At 39.1% G+C, this 18,571-nt stretch overlaps 1 protein-coding gene across 23 annotated transcripts in view; it reads right to left on the bottom strand.

The window, feature by feature from the left end:
• LOC124407472 (ankyrin-2-like) overlaps nt 1–18,571 on the bottom strand; it is a 99,509-nt gene that overhangs the window by 9,832 nt on the left and 71,106 nt on the right. For 20 of the 23 annotated variants that reach the window (XM_046883772.1, XM_046883690.1, XM_046883729.1 and 17 more), the window contains 2 exons: nt 18,121–18,351; nt 386–16,672 (listed from right to left, as the gene is read on the bottom strand). In XM_046883772.1, coding sequence (XP_046739728.1) covers nt 386–16,672; nt 18,121–18,351 — 16,518 coding nt within the window. The remainder of the gene's footprint in view (nt 1–385; nt 16,673–18,120; nt 18,352–18,571) is intronic. The other 3 variants (XM_046883764.1, XM_046883756.1, XM_046883806.1) reach the window with 3 other exon arrangements.

Here is an 18,571-nt window from a genome sequence, read left to right as displayed (position 1 = left end):
TATATGGCTGACAAGAATTAAAGTGTTGTATTTGCTTATAGTTTTTATGAAAACTGACAATATTATTTGTGCATGAAACGATGATGTTTTTAATAAAGTTAGGTATTATAACACTATTTCAGCTTGATTTACTCTTTGCCAACTATAATAATAACTAAACTCTGTTGTGAATGTATACTGGATATGAGGGTTGGAAAACTATTAGGTGAATAGGTCATTAAGGGTTAGTATTATAAGAGGTATGGTAGCTGTGCGAAATTAATTATTCCAGTTGCCTCGGTGAGGCTGGTGTAAACTGAGGTTATACAAAAGCATTAACTTAATCAATTAATCATGTTACACACAGCTGGCATGTAATATGTATAACACAATTATTCCAAGGTACCTTTAATGCTACTGTCACTGAACTCGGCGGGGCTGGGTGGTGGGGTTGCTGTCGTCCGCACAGACTTTGTTACAACTGTGGTGACGGATTGACGCGTGCGAGGCTCGAGGTGCTCTAGCCTGCTCGACACCCCTGCAACTAGCCTATCTGAGCTATCTACCGGAATATGTTTCAACTCTTTCGTGGGGCTTACTTTTTGTGGAATGCGTGAGATTAATTTACCTTTACCTTCGCTAAAACTTTTTTTTGTATCGTCATCACCTAGCCTGTCTACTTGTTTAGATTTTTCAACAAAAGATTTTGAAGCTACTGCCTCTTGATTCTCTACTCTATCTAATCCGTGGGGTGCTGAGGAAACATTATAGCTTCCGGAAGCTAAAGAATCGTCAGACTCTCTTTTAGTCTCTTCCCAGAACTTTTCAGTCGCATCTTTCAGACCTACCGCAGCATGATCTACTTCTTTCGCAATTTTATGAGTTGCAGATTTGGCTCCTTTAACAATGCTTGATATCACTCCGCCCTTTCGTTTTTTTGATTTTTTATCTTCGTCGAGAGAAACATCTCGGTCCAAAGAACTGCGAGCTGAACTTGAAGCTGAGTCTGAATGTTCCTGAACATTTCCAAATGCATAGGGTTCATTTCGTTGTTCAGCAGCACTTCGCGTGTCTGCTAAAAACATCATTGTAGCTAATTTTGCATCAGATATTGATTCTGGAACATTTGACGTATCTGCTTGGGTGATTTTCTGTTTTTCAGTGGTACTAGCGTTTTTGTCAGGAATGTTCACGGTGTCATGTTTAGATCCTTTGAAAATACCGGAAAAGAGTTTGCTACCCTTTTCTTTACCTTTTTTCGCTGCTTTTGAAACTTTTTCAGTTGACGCTTCTGCTGTTTGTGCTACATCCCCAATAGCCGAAGATGTCTCATCCTTGATGACAGCAGCACCATCCTCAATTTCTCTGCCTACTGCATCTGTAACTTGTTTTGATTTCTTTAATGCGGCTTCTGTACCCTGCTTAGCTTTTCCAGCAACTTCCTTGGCTCCTTGGGCAACTTTATCAGATGTAGTGTTTACAGTGTCAGACACTGCTTCAATTCCACTTGTCAATTTGCCTTTGGTTTTTTCTTTTGCACCTTTAGCAGCATCTGAGAGCTTTTGAGAGTCTTCAGCAACTTCCGTAGTTAACTTTACTGTTGCGTCCTTTGCACTACTTACAGCAGAGTCCTTTGTATATTCAATGTTCTTTGATATCTCCTGTGCAGCTTGTTTTGCACGTTTGGTTTCTTCTTCCGCCTCTTTCTTCGTGTCGTCGAGAAATTCTTCTACTTCTTCTTTTGCTTCATCAACCATATGCTTGGCACCTTTGATAATACCAGTCAGGAATCCACCTGTTTCTTCTTTAGCTTTCTTTGTTGTCTGTGCAGTTTTGTCTTTAGCAGATGTTGCAGTCTCAGCTACAGAACCAGCCACGGAAGTTAATTTATCTTTCGCTATTGCAACGTCATCCTTAATTACTTTTCCCGCATCGTCCGTGAGGTCCTTTGATTTCTCAACAGCAGATTGTGCACTGTCCCTAGCTTGACCAAACGATTCAGAAGTTTCCTTAGAAATTTTATCACCTGAAGTTTTAGCTGTATCAGACACAGCCTCAACACTAGCGGCCAATGTTTTCTTCGCCTTGTCTTGTGCATTCTTTGAAGTATCTGAAAGTTTTTTAGAATCTTTAGCAATCTCCTGGGATAGTTTGGATGTTCCGTCTTTGATGTCTTCAGCTGTTTTAAGTCCAGCTTGCTTAGCACGTTCAGTTTCTTCCTCTGCCTCTGTTTTCGTGTCTTCTAGAAACTCTTCGACGTCATCTTTAATTTCATCAACCACATGTTTGGCACCTTGGAAAATACCAGAAAAGAATCCCCCAGTTTTTTCCTTTGCCTTCTTTGCTTCTTGTGTAGTTTTGTCTTTAGCAGATGTTGCACTCTCAGCTACGGAATCAGCTGCTGAAGTTAATTTAACTTTTGCAATTGAAACATCTTCCTTAATTTCTTTTCCCACCTTGTTCTTGATATCCTTCGATTTTTCAACAGCAGATTGCGTACCATCCTTAGCTTTCCCAATTAATTCAGAAGTTCCCTTAGAAACTTTATCACCTGCGGCTTTAGCTGTATCAGACACAGCCTCAACACTAGCGGCCAATGTTTTCTTCGCCTTGTCTTGTGCATTCTTTGAAGTATCTGAAAGCTTTTTAGAATCTTTAGCAATCTCCTGGGATAGTTTGGATGTTCCGTCTTTGATGTCTTCAGCTGTTTTAAGTCCAGCTTGCTTAGCACGTTCAGTTTCTTCCTCTGCCTCTGTTTTCGTGTCTTCTAGAAACTCTTCTACGTCATCTTTGATTTCATCAACCACATGTTTGGAACCTTGGAAAATGCCAGAAAAGAATCCCCCAGTTTTTTCCTTGGCCTTCTTCGCTTCTTGTGTAGTTTTGTCTTTAGCAGATGTTGCACTCTCAGCTACGGAATCAGCTGCTGAAGTTAATTTAACTTTTGCAATTGAAACATCTTCCTTAATTTCTTTTCCCACCTTGTTCTTGATATCCTTTGATTTTTCAACAGCCGATTGCGTACCATCTTTAGCTTTCCCAATTAATTCAGAAGTTCCCTTAGAAACTTTATCACCTGCAGCTTTAGCTGTATCAGACACAGCCTCAACACTAGCGGCCAATGTTTTCTTCGCCTTGTCTTGTGCATTCTTTGAAGTATCTGAAAGCTTTTTAGAATCTTTAGCAATCTCCTGGGATAGTTTGGATGTTCCGTCTTTGATGTCTTCAGCTGTTTTAAGTCCAGCTTGCTTAGCACGTTCAGTTTCTTCCTCTGCCTCTGTTTTCGTGTCTTCTAGAAACTCTTCTACGTCATCTTTGATTTCATCAACCACATGTTTAGAACCTTGGAAAATACCAGAAAAGAATCCCCCAGTTTTTTCCTTGGCCTTCTTCGCTTCTTGTGTAGTTTTGTCTTTAGCAGATGTTGCACTCTCAGCTACGGAATCAGCTGCTGAAGTTAATTTAACTTTTGCAATTGAAACATCTTCCTTAATTTCTTTTCCCACCTTGTTCTTGATATCCTTTGATTTTTCAACAGCCGATTGCGTACCATCCTTAGCTTTCCCAATTAATTCAGAAGTTCCCTTAGAAACTTTATCACCTGCAGCTTTAGCTGTATCAGACACAGCCTCAACACCAGCGGCCAATTTTCTCTTCGCCTTGTTTTGTGCATTCTTTGAAGTATCTGAAAGCTTTTCAGAATCTTCAGCAATCTCTTGGGATAGTTTGGATGTTGCGTCTTCGATGTCTTCAGCTGTTTTAAGTCCAGCTTGCTTAGCACGTTCGGATTCTTCCTTTGCCTCTGTCTTCGTGTCTTCTAGAAACTCTTCTACGTCATCTTTGATTTCATCAACCACATGTTTGGCACCTTGGAAAATACCAGAAAAGAATCCCCCAGTTTTTTCCGTTGCCTTCTTCGCTTCCTGGGCAGTCTTTTCACCTGCAGATGCAGCAGAGTCAGCTACAGAATCAGCAACTGAACTGATTTTCTCTTTAACAACAACGATATCATCCTTAATTTCTTTTCCAACCTCGTCCTTGATACCCTGCGATTTTTCAACAATGGATCGTGTGCCATCTTTAGCTTTTTCAGCAAGTTCGGAAGATTCTTGAGCAATTTTGTCAACTGCACCTGTCGCGGCATCAGAAATAGCTTCAACACCAGTGGTCAACTTTTGTTTAGTCTTGTCTTTTGCTTTTTTAGAGGCATCTGAAATCTTTTTAGAATCCTCGGAAATTTTCTGTGATAGTTCAGATGTTGCATCCTTTGTCAAATCTACAACTTTATCTTTGGCATCTTTGACAGTTTCAGATGTCCGATCAGCAGCATGCTTTGCACGTTCTGCTTCAGATTCTGCTTCTTTTTTTGTGTCATCGAGGAACTCTTCTAAATCTTCTTTTACATCATCAACTGCATGCTTGACCCCTTTGAAAATACCAGACAGAAATCCTCCAGTTTTTTCTTTCGCTTTCTTTGCTTCCTCAGCAGTTTTGTCTTTAGCAGATGTAGCAGTATCAGCAATAGTACTAGCAGCGGAAGATAATTTTTCTTTACCAAATTCGACATCATGTCTAATTTCTTTGTCTACCTTGTCTTTGACGTCTTTGGATTTTTCCACAATAGATTGTGTGCCATCCTTGGCTTGAACAGCCACTTTAGAAGCTTCTTCAGCTACTTTATCAGTTGCAGATTTCGTTGTATCAGATAAAATTTCAGCTCCAGATGTCAATTTTTGTTTTGTCTTATCTTTAACACTTTTAGCAATATCCACAATTTTTTGAGAATCTTCAGTAACTTCTTGGGACAGTTTAGCTTTGACATCTTTTGTGCCATCTAGAACCTTGTCTTTGACATCTTTAATTTCCTTCGATGTTTTTTGGGCAGTACGTCTTGCACGTTCTTCCTCTTCTTTGGCATGCTGCTTTGTATCATCCACAAACTCTTCAATATCTCCTTTAACTTCATCAACAGTGTGTTTAGTACCTTTGAAAATCCCTGATAAAAATCCACTACCTTTTTCTTTTGCCTTCTTAGCTTCTTTTGCCGTTTTACCTTTTACCGTTTCAACTGTATCTGCCATTACATCTGCGGTTGAGACCAATGTATCTCCAACCACCTTTGCATCACGATTGATTTCTTCCTTCAGTTTCTCCTTGGTTTCTTTAGATTTTTGGATAATCTTTGCTCCGCTATCTTGAGCCTTGTCAAGCAGGTTGGTAGTCTTTCCAGAAGCCAAATCGACAGTATCTTTTGTAGTATCAGATACAAGATCGACGCCAGCCCCCAGTTGGGATTTCGTCTTATCTTTGACAGTCTTAACACCATCCAGGATTTCATCAGTGGTATGCTTGACTTGTTCAGATGCTTCTTGAGCGGCACGTCTAGCATCTTCTTCTTCTTTTTTAGTCTCTTCCAAAAAATCAGCAGCATCACTTTTCACTTCGTCGACAGCATGTTTTGTACTTTTGAAAATGCCAGATAAAAATCCACTGCTTTTTTCCTTAGCTTTCTTAGCTTCCTTTGCAGTTATGTCAATTGCAGATTCGGCTGTATCAGCTACAGTACTACCTGCTGAAACCAGTTTTTCCTTAGCTACTCTGACATCATCGTCAACTTCTCTTCCTAGCTGTGCCTTTACATCCTTTGACTTTTCAATAATTGTTTTTGTGCCACCAGTTATTTTTCCAGTAAATTCTGTAGCCTCTTTGGAAACTTTCTCAGCAGTTACCTTAGTTGCATCGGATACAACATCAATGGCAGCATCTAGTTTTTCTGTGATGTTGTCTTTGGCGCTTTTAGATGCGTCTGAAAGCTTTTCTGAATCTTCAGCAATCTCCTGAGATATTTTAGTTTTTACAGTTTCAGCAGTATCTGCAACTTTGCCTGTGATCTCCTGAACTGTGTTCGATGTTTCTTGAGCAGCACGCTTAGCATGCTCTTTGTCTTCTTTCAGATCTTTTTTCTTGCCATCCAAAAACTCTTCAACATCGTCCTTGGCTTCACTGACAGCATGTTTTGTACCTTTGAAAATACCAGAGAAGAATCCACTGCTCTTTTCTTTAGCTTTTTTACTTTCCTTTGCTGTTTTGTCTTTCGCAGATTCAACAGTACTAGCAACGGCAACAGCAGTAGATGATAACTTGTCTTTTACGATCTTGGCATCATCTTTTATTTCCTTGCTCAGCTGGGCAACCTTATCAGAAGCCTCCTTGGTACTGTCAGAAACAACTTCATAACCAGCAGCTATTTCCTCTTTTGTTTGATCTTTTGCACTCTTCGAAGCATCCAAAATCTTCTTAGAATCTTTAGCCACTTTCTGCGATAGTTGATGAGTAGCATCTTTTGTACTGTCCACAATTTCGCTTTTAATACCCTCAAGTTTTCTAGCTGCCTCCTGTGCAGCATGCCTAGCACGCTCTTCCTCTCTTTTTGTTTCTTCCAGGAAGTCTCCGGCGTCTAATTTAGCTTCGTCAACAGAGTGTTTGGCACCTTTAAAAATTCCAGATAAAAATCCTCCTGTTTTTTCTTTGGCCTTCTTTACCTCAGCTGCTGTTTTGTCAATCGCAGTATCTGCAGTGTTGACTGTACCATCAGCTACTGTAGCCAATTTGTCCTTTACTGTTTTGGCATCATCTTCGATTTCCTTGCCCACTTTGTCTTTAAAATCTTTAGATTTTTCTGCAATTAATTGAGTGCCATCCTTAGCTTTTGCAACAAAATCAGAAGTTTCCTTAGAAACTTTATCAGTTGTAGATTTAGTGGCATCAGATAAGCTTTCGACACCAGTAGCAAATTTTTCCTTGGTTTTGTCTGCTGCATTTTTGGAGGTGTCTACGAGCTTCTTAGAGTCTTCAGCAATCTCTTGTGATAGTTTAGCTGTAGCATCCTTTGTTTCTTCGACAATCTTGCTCTTGGCATCCTTGATATTTTCAGACGTGACCTGTGCAGTCTTTTTAGCACGTTCTGTTTCGGCTTCCACCTCTTTCTTCGTGTCATCGAAAAACTCTTCAACTTCATCTTTGACCTCGTCAATAGCATGCTTGGCACCTTTGAAAATACCAGATAAGAATCCTCCAGTTGCTTCTTTAGCATTCTTTGCTTCCTGTACAGTTTTATCTTTGGTGGATGCAGCTGTATCAGCTACAGTGCTAGCAGCTGAAGTTAATTTATCTTTAGCTACTGCTAAATCATCCTTAATTTCTTTTCCGACCTGGTCTTTGGTTTCCCTGGATTTTTCAATAACAGATTTTGTGTCATTCTTTGTTTTCCCAATAAGTTCAGCAGTTTCTTTCGCAACTTTATCAGCTGCAGCTTTGGTAGTATCAGAAACAGTTTCGACACCCATGGTAAACTTTACGTTGGCCTTGTCTTTGATATTCTTGGATGCTTCTGAGAGCTTTGTTGAATCTTCAGCGATCTCTTGAGATACTTTAGCTGCTGTGTCTTTTGTCGTATCCACAACCTTGTCTTCGACTTCTTTAATTTTTTCAGAGGTTCGATGAGCAGCCTGCTTACCACGTTCCACTTCGGATTCTGCCTCTTGTTTAGTGTCATCGAGAAACTCTTCAACGTCATCTTTGATCTCATCGACTGCATGTTTGGCACCTTTGAAAATACCAGATAGGAATCCTCCAGTTTTTTCCTTAGCCTTCTTTGCTTCCAGTACAGTCTTGTCTTTGGTAGATACAGCAGAATCAGCTACAGTATCGGTTGCTGCAGCCAATTTATTTTTAACCAGTTCAACATCATCTTTAATTTGTTGACTAACCTGGCTTTTAATGTCTTTGGATTGTTCGGCACCTGACTGGGCGCTACCTTCAACTTTTCCAGCAATCTCAGAGGTTTTTGCAGAAACTTTATTGGCTGTAGCTTTAGCTGTGTCAGAAACAACTTTGATTCCAGTAGTGAATTTGTCCTTTGCTTTATCTTCTACACTCTTAGATGCAGTCAGAATTTTTTCAGAACCTTTAGAAACACTTTTTGAAGTTTCGTCTTTTATATCCCTGACACCACTTACAATTGCGTCTTTGGTATCTCTGACTTTGTCAGACGTTTCTTGCGCAGCACGTCGAGCACGTTCTTCCTCTCGTTTTGCTTCCTCAAGAAAATCACTGGCATCTCCTTTGACATCATCAACAGAATGTTTGGTACCCTTGAAAATTCCAGACAAGAATCGACTGCCTTTTTCCTTTGTCTTTTTGGCTCCTTTTGTAGTTTTCTCAGCTGCCGATTCAGCAGTGTCGACGACAGTATCAGCTGCTGACACTAGTTTATCCTTAACTACTTTAGCATCATCCTTGATTTCCTTGCTGACTTTATCCTTGATGTCTTTAGACTTTTCAACTACAGTTTGTGTACCGTCCTTAGCTTTAACAACAAAGCCAGAAGTTTCCTCAGAAACCTTATCTACTGCAGCTTTGGTAGTATCCGAAACAAATTCTACACCAGTGGTAAACTTCTCTTTGGTATTGTCTTTGACAATCTTCGAGGTGTCTAGTAGCTTTTTAGAATCTTCAGCGATTTCATGCGATGCTTTGGCCACTGCATCTTTTGATGTATCCAAAACTTCACTTTTGATTTCCTTAATATTTTCAGACGTCCGATGAGCAGTTTGCTTAGCACGTTCCGCATCAGATTCAGCTTCTTTTTTGGTGTCATCTAGAAACTCTTCGAAGTCGTCTTTGATTTCTTCAACTGCGTGTTTGGCACCTTTAAAAATTCCAGACAAAAATCCTCCACTTTTTTCTTTCGCCTTCTTCGCTCTTTCTGTGGTTTTATCTTTGGCGGATGAAGCACTATCAGCTATAGTGTCGGCAGCAGAAACTAATGTATCTTTCGCTACTGTGATGTCATCTTTAATTTCTTTATCCACCTTGTCCTTGATATCCTTGGATTTATCAACAACGGATTTGGTCCCATCCTCTACCTTGCCAACAAGTTCCGTGGTTTCCTTCGAAAGTTTGTCAGCCGAAGCTTTCGTGGCGTCAGACACGACTTCAAAACCGGCAGACAACTTCTGCTTGGTTTTATCTTTTACATTCTTGGAAGCATCTGAAAGCTTTTTTGAATCTTCAACAATTTCTTGCGACAGTTTAGACGTGACATCCTTGGCTGAATCTACGACTTTGCCTTTGAGATCTTTGATCGTTTTAGATGACTCATGAGCGGTTCGTTGGGCACGTTCAGCTTCAGATTCTGCCTCTTTGCGTGTCTCTTCTAAAAACTCCCCTACGTCTTCTTTAGCTCCATCGGCCGCGTGTTTGGCGCCCTTGAAAATGCCGGAGAAAAACCCTGTAGTTTTTTCCTTAGCTTTTTTTACTTCAGACATTGTTTTATCGATTGCAACATCAGCTGTATCAGTTGTAGCATCGGCGGCTGAAGCTAATTTATCCTTCACAGCCTTAGCATCATCTTTGATTTCCTGTCCTATGTTATTTTTGACATCCTTGGATTTTTCCATAAGGGTTTGTGTGCTATCTTTAGCTTTTTCTAGAAGTTCGGAAGTTCCTTTAGAAACTGTATCAGCTGCACTCTTGGCTGTATCAGACACGACTTCGACGCCTGCAACCAATTTTTCTGCAGCTTTGTCCTTTACATTTTTGGATGCATCTGAAAACTTTCGGGAATCCTCAGCAATCTCCTGTGATAGGTTGGCTGTTGCATCCTTTGCTGTATCTACCACTTTGTCTTTCAAATCTTTGACATTTTCAGACGTCTCATGGACAGTGTACTTAGCACGGTCTGCTTCCAACTTTGCCTCTTTCTTGTTGTCGTCAAGAATTTCTCCAACCTCATCTTTGATTTCATCGACTGCATGTTTAGCGCCTTTAAAGATGCCAGATAAAAATCCACTTGTTTTTTCTTTTGCCTTCTTTGTTTCTTCTACAGTTTTATCTTTGGCGGATACAACACTATCAACTACGCCACCAGCAGCTGAAGCCAATTTATCTTTAGCTACTGTAACATCATCTGTGATTTCTTTACTGACCTCATCTTTGGCGTCCTTAGACTTTTCTGCAATGGATTGTGCGCTATCCTTAGCTTTGTCAATAATTTCAGAAGTTTTCTTCGAAACCGTATCAGTCGCGACGTTGGCTGTATCAGTCAAGGCTTGAATACCGGTGGTCAATTTATCCTCGGTCTTATATTTTGTATCCTTTGAAGCATCCAACAGCCGTTGTGAATCTTCACTAACTTCAGTAGAAATTTTGGTTTTCATTTTATCTGTAGTATCTTTGATTTTGTCTTCAACACTGTCAACTTTATCTGCTGTTTCTTGAGCAGCACGTCTGGTACGGTCTTCTTCTTCCTTGGCCTCTTTCTTTGTATCCTCCAGAAACTCTTCAATGTCTTCTTTGACTTCATCAACAGCCTCTTTAGCACCTTTGAATATACCAGAAAAGAACCCTCCAGTTTTCTCTTTAGCTTTTTTTGCTTCTCTTGTAGTTTTGTCTTTGGCTGATGTAGCAGTATCTGCAACGGTATCAGCTATCGTAGATAATTTATCTTTGACTACTTTGGCATCACCTCTGATTTCTGATCCAGCTTTGTCCGTGATGTCTTTGGATTTTTCAGCGATTGTGCTAGCACCTTGCTTAGCTTTACCAACTAGTTCTGTAGCTTCATTCGAAACCTTATGCGCAGTACTCGTTGTAGTATCGGCAACAAGTTCAACTCCACCCGTCAATTTTTCTTTTGTTTTATCGATTGCATTCTTTGATGTATTCACAAGTTTTTTAGAATCATCGGTAACATTCTGAGCGAGTTTAGCTTCAAGCTCCTTTGCATCGTCTACAATTGTATCTTTTACAACTTTCAGCTTTGTGGATGCCTCTTGCGCAGTATGTTTAGCATGTTCTTCTTCTTCATTTGCCTCTTTCTTCGTGTCTTCAAGGAATTCTTGAATATCTTCCTTGACTTCATCAGCTGCATGTTTAGCACTTTTGAAGATTCCAGATAAAAATCCACCAGTTTTTTCCTTTGCCTTCTTCGCTTCTTTTGCAGTCTTCTCTTTCGTAGCTTCGGTTGCACTAGCCACGGCATCACCCGCTGCAACTAGTTCATCTTTGACTGTTGTTGCATTATCTTTAATGTCTTTACTGATTTTGTCTTTGATGTCCTGAGATTTGGTGACGATTGCTTCTGTGCCATCTTTGGCTTTTCCAATAAGTTCTGTACTACTTTCGGAAACTTTAGTGGCTGCATTTTTAGCGGCATCAGATACAATGTCAACTTCTCCAGCCAGTTTCTTTGTTGTTTCATCTTTTGCACTCTTAGAAGCATCTAAAAGCTTTTGTGAATCCTCAGAGATTTCGTGAGATATTTGAGCTAATACACCTTTAGTATCATCTATAATTTCAGCTTTTACATCTTTGACTTTTTCAGATGCTTCTTGAGCAGCACGTCTAGCACTTTCTTCTTCTTTCTTTGTCTCCTCCAAAAAGTCAACAGCATCTCCTTTGACTTCGTCGATGGAATGTTTAGTGCCTTTGAAGATGCCGGATAAAAATCCACTGGTTTTTTCCTTAATTTTCTTTGCTTCTTTTGTGGTTTTGTCTTTTGCAGTTCCAGCAGTATCAGCCACAGAATCAGCTACTGACGCTAATTTATCTGTTACAATCTTGGCATCATCTACGATTTCCTCGCTCACCTTGTCTTTGGTTTCCTTGGATTTCTCAACAAACGTTTCTGCACCACCCTTAGCCGCTTTGGCAAGGTCTTTTGTGCCTTCTGAAACCTTTTCAGCTGCATCAGAAACAATTTCGACACCAGTAGTTAATTTTTCCTTGGTCTTATCTTTGGCGCTCTTGGATGCATTCAGAAGTTTCTGGGAATCATCGGAAATTTCCTGGGCCAGTTTATCCTTCGCATTTTTGGTACCATCCACAATATCGTCTTTGACATTTTTTAGTTTTCCCGCTGCTCCTTGAGCAACATGTTTGGTATGTTCTCCGCCATCTTCAGCAGCTTTCTTAGTTTGTTCTGCGAGCTCTCTGGCATCATCTTTAACTTCATCAACAGCTTGCTTTGTACCTTTGAAGATACCAGACAGAAATCGGCCGCCCTTATGTTTAATTTTTTTCGATTTTTTACTCACTTTTTCACTTGTCTCTCCGATAACATCAGTGATACCATCTTCAGCTGATGAAACTTTATCTTTCAAAACGTTTACTTTTTGTTTCGTTTGTTGACTAATTTCATCTTTAGCCGTGTTAGAAGTTTCAACAATTTTTTTGGCACCATCTTCAACACCGTCTGCTAGTTTCTTTGCTTCTTGAGACACTTTAGTAGTCGCATCTCGAGTGACTTCAGAAACAGCTCCATAACCTGTAGCCAACTTGTGCTGAGCCGTGTCTTTTAGGCTTTCAGAAGTCTTTTTTAGCGCCACAGCGTCATGATCTATAGCCTCAGACAGTTGTGCTCCCAATACTTTTACATCACTGACAATGTTAGTTTTTGCGTCCACAAATTTTTCAGATGATTTTTGGGCTGCACTAGCTGCTGAATGCTCTGCCTGTTTTGTTGTGCCTTTGAAAAAATCTGTTACATCATCGGTCACTTCATCAACAGTTTGTTTGGTTCCTGTTAATATTCCAGAAAGGAAACCATCACTGCCTTTGTCATGCAGATTTGCCTCGTCTTTAGAAGCCTTACCTGTGTGGACTATAGATACGTTGTACACGGTGTCACTAGGTGAAGGAGACTCTTTCTTTGAAGGACTCGGAAGTTTTGGTTGCTTTACGTCTCCAATTGAAACTCCAATGTTAACATCCGCACTTCCTTTTCTGGACTCATCCAAGAATTGGGTAGTCGCATATTTCAGATCACCTACTACAGGTAATTCGCCTTGTTTGATTTTAGAATCGGTATCTTCAACCGACGGTAAACCTACGTCTCTGGTTTCTGCAACGTTTTTCAGATCAGCCAAGAATGAAGCTGTTGCTAATCTGAGATCCTCGTCTGCGCTGTCAATTGAAGTTTCTCGTGATGATTGTTTATCCTTCGATTTAGTTCGCTTTTTATTCTTGGACTTAGGGCTCTTGAAAATTCCAAAGAAACCTCCTCCTTTTTCTTTACTACTATCGTCATCAGATCCAACTGATTTATCACCAACAACGTTTGCTTTGCCATTCGTGGGTACTGTTTCAGATATTACAGACTTCGTTAACAAAGTTTTTTCATCTGATGTTGGTTTTTGTGAAATGATTTTCTTAGCACCGTTTGACCGCTCTTCAATACCTGGAGCATCTGTCTCATAGGTATGCTCTGTTCTTTGTTCAATGATTCTTATACCTAATTCTGGATGCCTCGCAGCTGTCACTGGAACAGGAATTTCAGATTTGGGATAGATGTCATGCTTGGTTACATCATCCTGGCCACCTTGAATCACTTTAGTAACCTGTGAAGTAGTCGTTGAGACTATTTTCTGAGATTTCTTCAAATCATCATCTGTGTGATGTGGTTTCTTTGCCTTTTCTTCTTCTTCTTCAGCTTCTTTTTTAGTCTCGTGCCAAAATTCTTTGACATCCTCAGTTACTTCATCAATGGCATGCTTAGCGTCTTTCAATATTCCTGGTAGGAATCCCACACTCTTTTCTTTAGGTTCTTTAATTTCTTTCGAGCCCTTTTCCGTGATTACCGTAGCATCTTTCTCTACTTTAGATACTTCGATGTCACCTTTTAGATTTTTAGCATCTTTACCACTGGTCTTAGTTCCTTCAGGTTTCTTTTGATCATACGAACTTTCCACGATTGATTTATTACTATTTGCAAGTCCATCATGGGTGGTAGAACCTAACACAGGGTAGCTGATATCATCTGCAGCTTTTCTAGTATCATGAAGGAATTTTTCTGTAGCAATTCGTAGCTCCTCATCTCCACTGTCAAAAGATGTTTCTTTAGACGAATCCTTGTCTTTGGACTTACCTCTCTTCTTACTTTTTGATTTCGGACTTTTGAATATTCCAAAGAACCCACCACTCTTCTCCTTGACTTCATCTGATGCATCCTTCACTTCGGTACCCAATTCCTGTGATAACGCTTCAGCTTTAGTAGTCAATTTTTTGTCGCCACTTATTGCAGGCGCAGTTATAACCTTGACATCACGCTGTACTTCTGTAGAAACTTTATCTTGGAAATTTTTAGTTCCTTCACGAAGATTTTTACCATCTTCTTTAAGAGAATTACTGACAGCATCGGTCGCTTTCTTGATATCTTGGCCAGTAGCTGTCATTTGCTCCGTAATGTCAAGGATCTCTGTGGGTACGGCTTCTCCAATAATTTTAACATCTTTTTCAACGACATTTATTATTTCGCCTCCTGTCTTTCTAGAACTGTCACTTACAGCAGTGATGTCCGATTTTAAACCTGTGCTAGCAGCAGGGATGCTACCAACTGCGACTACTATTCCAGCAGTAGTACTTGCGAGACCTTCTGATGTTTTATTGGCAATATTCAGTGCCCCATCCGAAATAGTTTTCTGAACATCAGCTTCAGCTTTTTCTGCAGCGGCTTTAACATCATAAAATGTTCCTTTAATTTTATCTGTAGGTGTGTCAAATTCGTAATGAACATTATCGACAAATCTGTCTTTTTTAATGTCAATGATATCGTGAGGGTATGTTATGTTTGGGCCGGCAGAATCTCTTCTCTGGTCTGCGGCCTTTTTTGTGTCATCCAAAAACTTAGCTGTTGTAATCCTGAGTTCTTCATCTCCGCTATCAAAGGATGTCTCTTTCGAAGATCCCTTGTCTTTTGATTTGCTCCTTTTCTTGCTTTTGGATTTAGGACTCTTAAAGATTCCAAAGAAACCACTGCCTTTATCTTTCGATTCGTCTTTAAGATCTTTACTATTATCACTAACTTTTTCAATAGTGGTTGGAATATCCTTGGAATTGATTTTTTCATCAGTAACATATTGGACTGATTCTCCTATCACTTTTGTAGTTTTACCTGCATCTTCCAGAGACTTCTCAACTGCTGCCGAGCCAGCTGATGCTTTAGTATTGTCAATCAACTTATCTTTAGCAACACGAGTAACGTCGACTTCTGGTGAATTTTGTTTAGGGTCTGTAGGAGTTGGATGGATAGATTTGGTTTCATCCTTTAAAGTTTGTGTTCTATCGTGACCTAGGTCAACAATGCCTTTATCCTTCTTTAAGTCAGGGCTCACGAGTGAATTATTATCTTTCTGACTATCTTGGAAGTTTTCAGTGATGGTTACAGTGATACCACCAGTACTCGTCGTCATTTTTGTCGGTTCTTTTGGCAAACCTTGAAAGACTTCGGCAGTTCTTCTAGTATCATCGAGAAATTCTGCAGTAGATACCATAATGTTTCTGAGTGGATCATTCTTTTGATCAGCTAATGGAGCACTTGGTTGATAAACTGGGCTCGAGACGCGGTCGGGTTGATGAGCTGAATCAGCTGTTTTTCTTGTATCGTCGAGAAATTTAAGTGTCGAATTTTTAGTATCTTCATCTCCACTGTCGAATGATACATCCTTGGAATCTTTAGATTTTAATTTCTTCGACTTTGGTGACTTGAAAATTCCTGAAAATATCCCACTAGATTTATCTTTCAATTTTTTAGATTCTTTTTCAGATTTGTCTTTGTGGTCCTCTGCATCTTGTTGGACATTGTATATAATTTCGTAAGCAGATACCCTGGGATCTTCTTGTGGCTTGGCTGGAGATACGGTTTCTTTAACATCTATTCTCGTTGAATCGATTTTAAGGATGCCTTTGATCTCTTTTGGTTTTTGCTTCTTCAATTCTTGACTAGCTTGATCAACAACGATTCCCAATTTCTCATCAATCTCTTTGCCCTCGCTCGCTAACTTTTCTTTCTCACTAGCAATGTCTTTATTAACATCAGATAGCATTGCATTGGCATCATCATAAATTTTTGCAACACTCTTTACAGGACCTGTACTCAAATCACTTTCATCTTTCAGAGCACCTGATAAATCTTTGACGTCCATCCCTACCTTATCAGATCTAAATTCTATTTCCTTAACTACGCCTGAAATGACAACTTTACCTTTCTGTATGTGTTCGTCTACCGATTTTTCACTGGAATGAGAAGATTCTGTATCTAAGATTACTTGCGGTATATTAGGGGATTGCGCAGTGGTTGTAGTTATAATATTTGTCGTTGGTTGGCCTATGTAACGTATTTCGCTAGTTACAATTGATACAGATTCTTTGGGATCTGTTGTTGCACTTGCACCTGAACCAGTCACGGAATCGTTCGGACCGAAGTAATACGTTTCCCTCGTTTGGGGTTCATGGGCAATTTGAGATTCCCTAGTAACGGATGGAGTATAATCAGTAATGGTTGTTGTCTTCACAGTAATGTTTTGCCCTAGATTAACGGGATCCTCTTGTTTAACAGTAATATGTTTAGTAGACAATGGTAAATCACTGTTATCAAAATCTATACTAGGACTTGAGACATGATATTGTTTAGTAATAGCTGGCTCGACGTCTCTTTGAGAGAAAGTGTGCACTGTGGTTGTTTGACCTAATTTTGGATCTTTTTCTGTAACGGTAATGATTTTATCTGACAAAATTAAATGTGGCCCTACAGCACCTGCCGCCTCTTTACTCTCTTGCACATCATCATCATCATTAACCACCGACCACCCTTCCGCTAACCTCTCCTTCTTTCTCTCTGCGTCTTGTATTACACCTGTTAATTAAGTATCACATATTTTAGGCATCTAAAATTGTAATTAAAAAAAGTTTAGACTAATTTCATTCTAACATCATTAGTGTAAGCTTGCTAGCTTGGCTTATGCGTTGATCCAGTAGCAATTAGGCTTTCCTATGTTTTGTGCGTAGGTGTATGTGCTCTGGAGCAGCTGTCTCTGTCTAATCAATTTGGCACACCCTATTCAATATAAAAGAACAATATATGTCCGAGTTGAGATGTTGTTTTTTCCCCACAAACACTGGTCTGTACTCATCAAAATAAAATAATGAATGAATTGGATTATACACTATATTAATCATATATATTGATTATATTGATATGTACTTTAACATCAGTATAAATGATTAAATTCAGTTGATTCAGTGATATCAAGAAGTTGATTGATTTTGTAACGTCTGAAATTTACTCACTGTTAATGAATAATTAATGATAATTTTAACACCTGAAATTGAGAGATTCTATGGTGTGCAAAAGAACAGACCAAGAGAAAAAATATTTAATAATGATATTGTTGAGAGGAGCCTGATAATCGCTTCTAAGGACAGCTGCTCCGTGTGCCTATACAGAAATAGGCATATTCATGCAGCGTCAAGGAATTGCAGTGTTTCCTGGCTGAAAAAACAAATAATCAGAAAGAACAGAAGAATTTGCTGCAAAATATTACTGGGGAAGTTAGATAGGATACTGGAATGTTAGGAGTACTTATTTTACAATAGATATGAAGAGTAGTGATAAGCTAATCACTGTAGTTGTTATTTATTGAAAATAAGCAAGCCTAAAACCCGGATCAATCGGCACCGGTTTCCAGGAGCTGCTATCAAAAATAAAGTCATTAATGTGAAGTGGTGATTAGAAACTGGAAATACCAAAGGCTGGTGAATTATTTCTGGCTAGAATAGACAATGATGTCAATCTCAACATTAAGTTATGAAATGTTGTTTGATCACTTCGAAGAGTAGAGTGTTTAGAAATATTTCGCTGTTTAGACAAAGAAGTTCTTTGTGAAAAAAAGTTAATACTTCATCACATTTTGTCCCATTTTGGTGACTGGTGACAATTCAAATCCACTTAAATCCCGTACTGAAAATATTTTTTAGATGAAACAAAAATTTAAACAGATATTACGGCATTATTAAAGAATGAAGAATTTTTTTTTATCTTATGAAACGCCACAGTTTAGTGATGTAAATTGTGGAATAAGCATCCAGAAGAACCATTAAAAAGATTTCCCTTAAGCTGAAAGTGCCAATAAGGCTGTTAAGTATTATGTTCCTAAATATAAGTAAAATTGGTCATGCTACAAAGATAAATGTGTTACGGAAATGGTGCTACTGTCCTTAGATTTTTTTTAAACCTCTGCTGTTAGGCAAAGCTCGGCTCCTTAACCGACCCATTTTCAAAGAAATTGTACATGTATTACTTACCAGAAACTATTTTGTTGGCATCTTCTATGACTCTCTGTCGTTTTATATTGTCATCGTCAGCGTCATCTTTAGATCTTTTCGTCATCGTATCGGAAACATGACATTTGTATTCAACAAAGTCGGCCATCATATCGCCAAATTCCTTTTCATCACTGGCATATTTATCTTTTATAGGAGTAGAAGTTCCATTTGGTATAGTGCCATTGGTGACTGTGCGGTGCTCTTCAGTTGCTAAGTGCACAAAACGTGTTGCCAGTAATGAGTTGAGGCATAAAAGCGAATTTTAACATGATATATTAATTAAAATTTGATAGCTTATTCGAGTTCTATCCAACTACAACAGTTTTTCATTGATGATTACGATGATTATTTACTCATGCAACAATCCAAATCTAGATCTAAATATTTCAAAATTAAGTGCTGTTGTGCCGTTTCAGTATTCGATTTGATT

This window comes from Diprion similis, chromosome 1 (genome assembly GCF_021155765.1).
Source record: "Diprion similis isolate iyDipSimi1 chromosome 1, iyDipSimi1.1, whole genome shotgun sequence".
NCBI classification, from domain to species: domain Eukaryota; kingdom Metazoa; phylum Arthropoda; class Insecta; order Hymenoptera; family Diprionidae; genus Diprion; species Diprion similis.
Note: the sequence above shows the minus strand (reverse complement) of the source record. Positions and strands in the feature narration are given on the sequence as shown.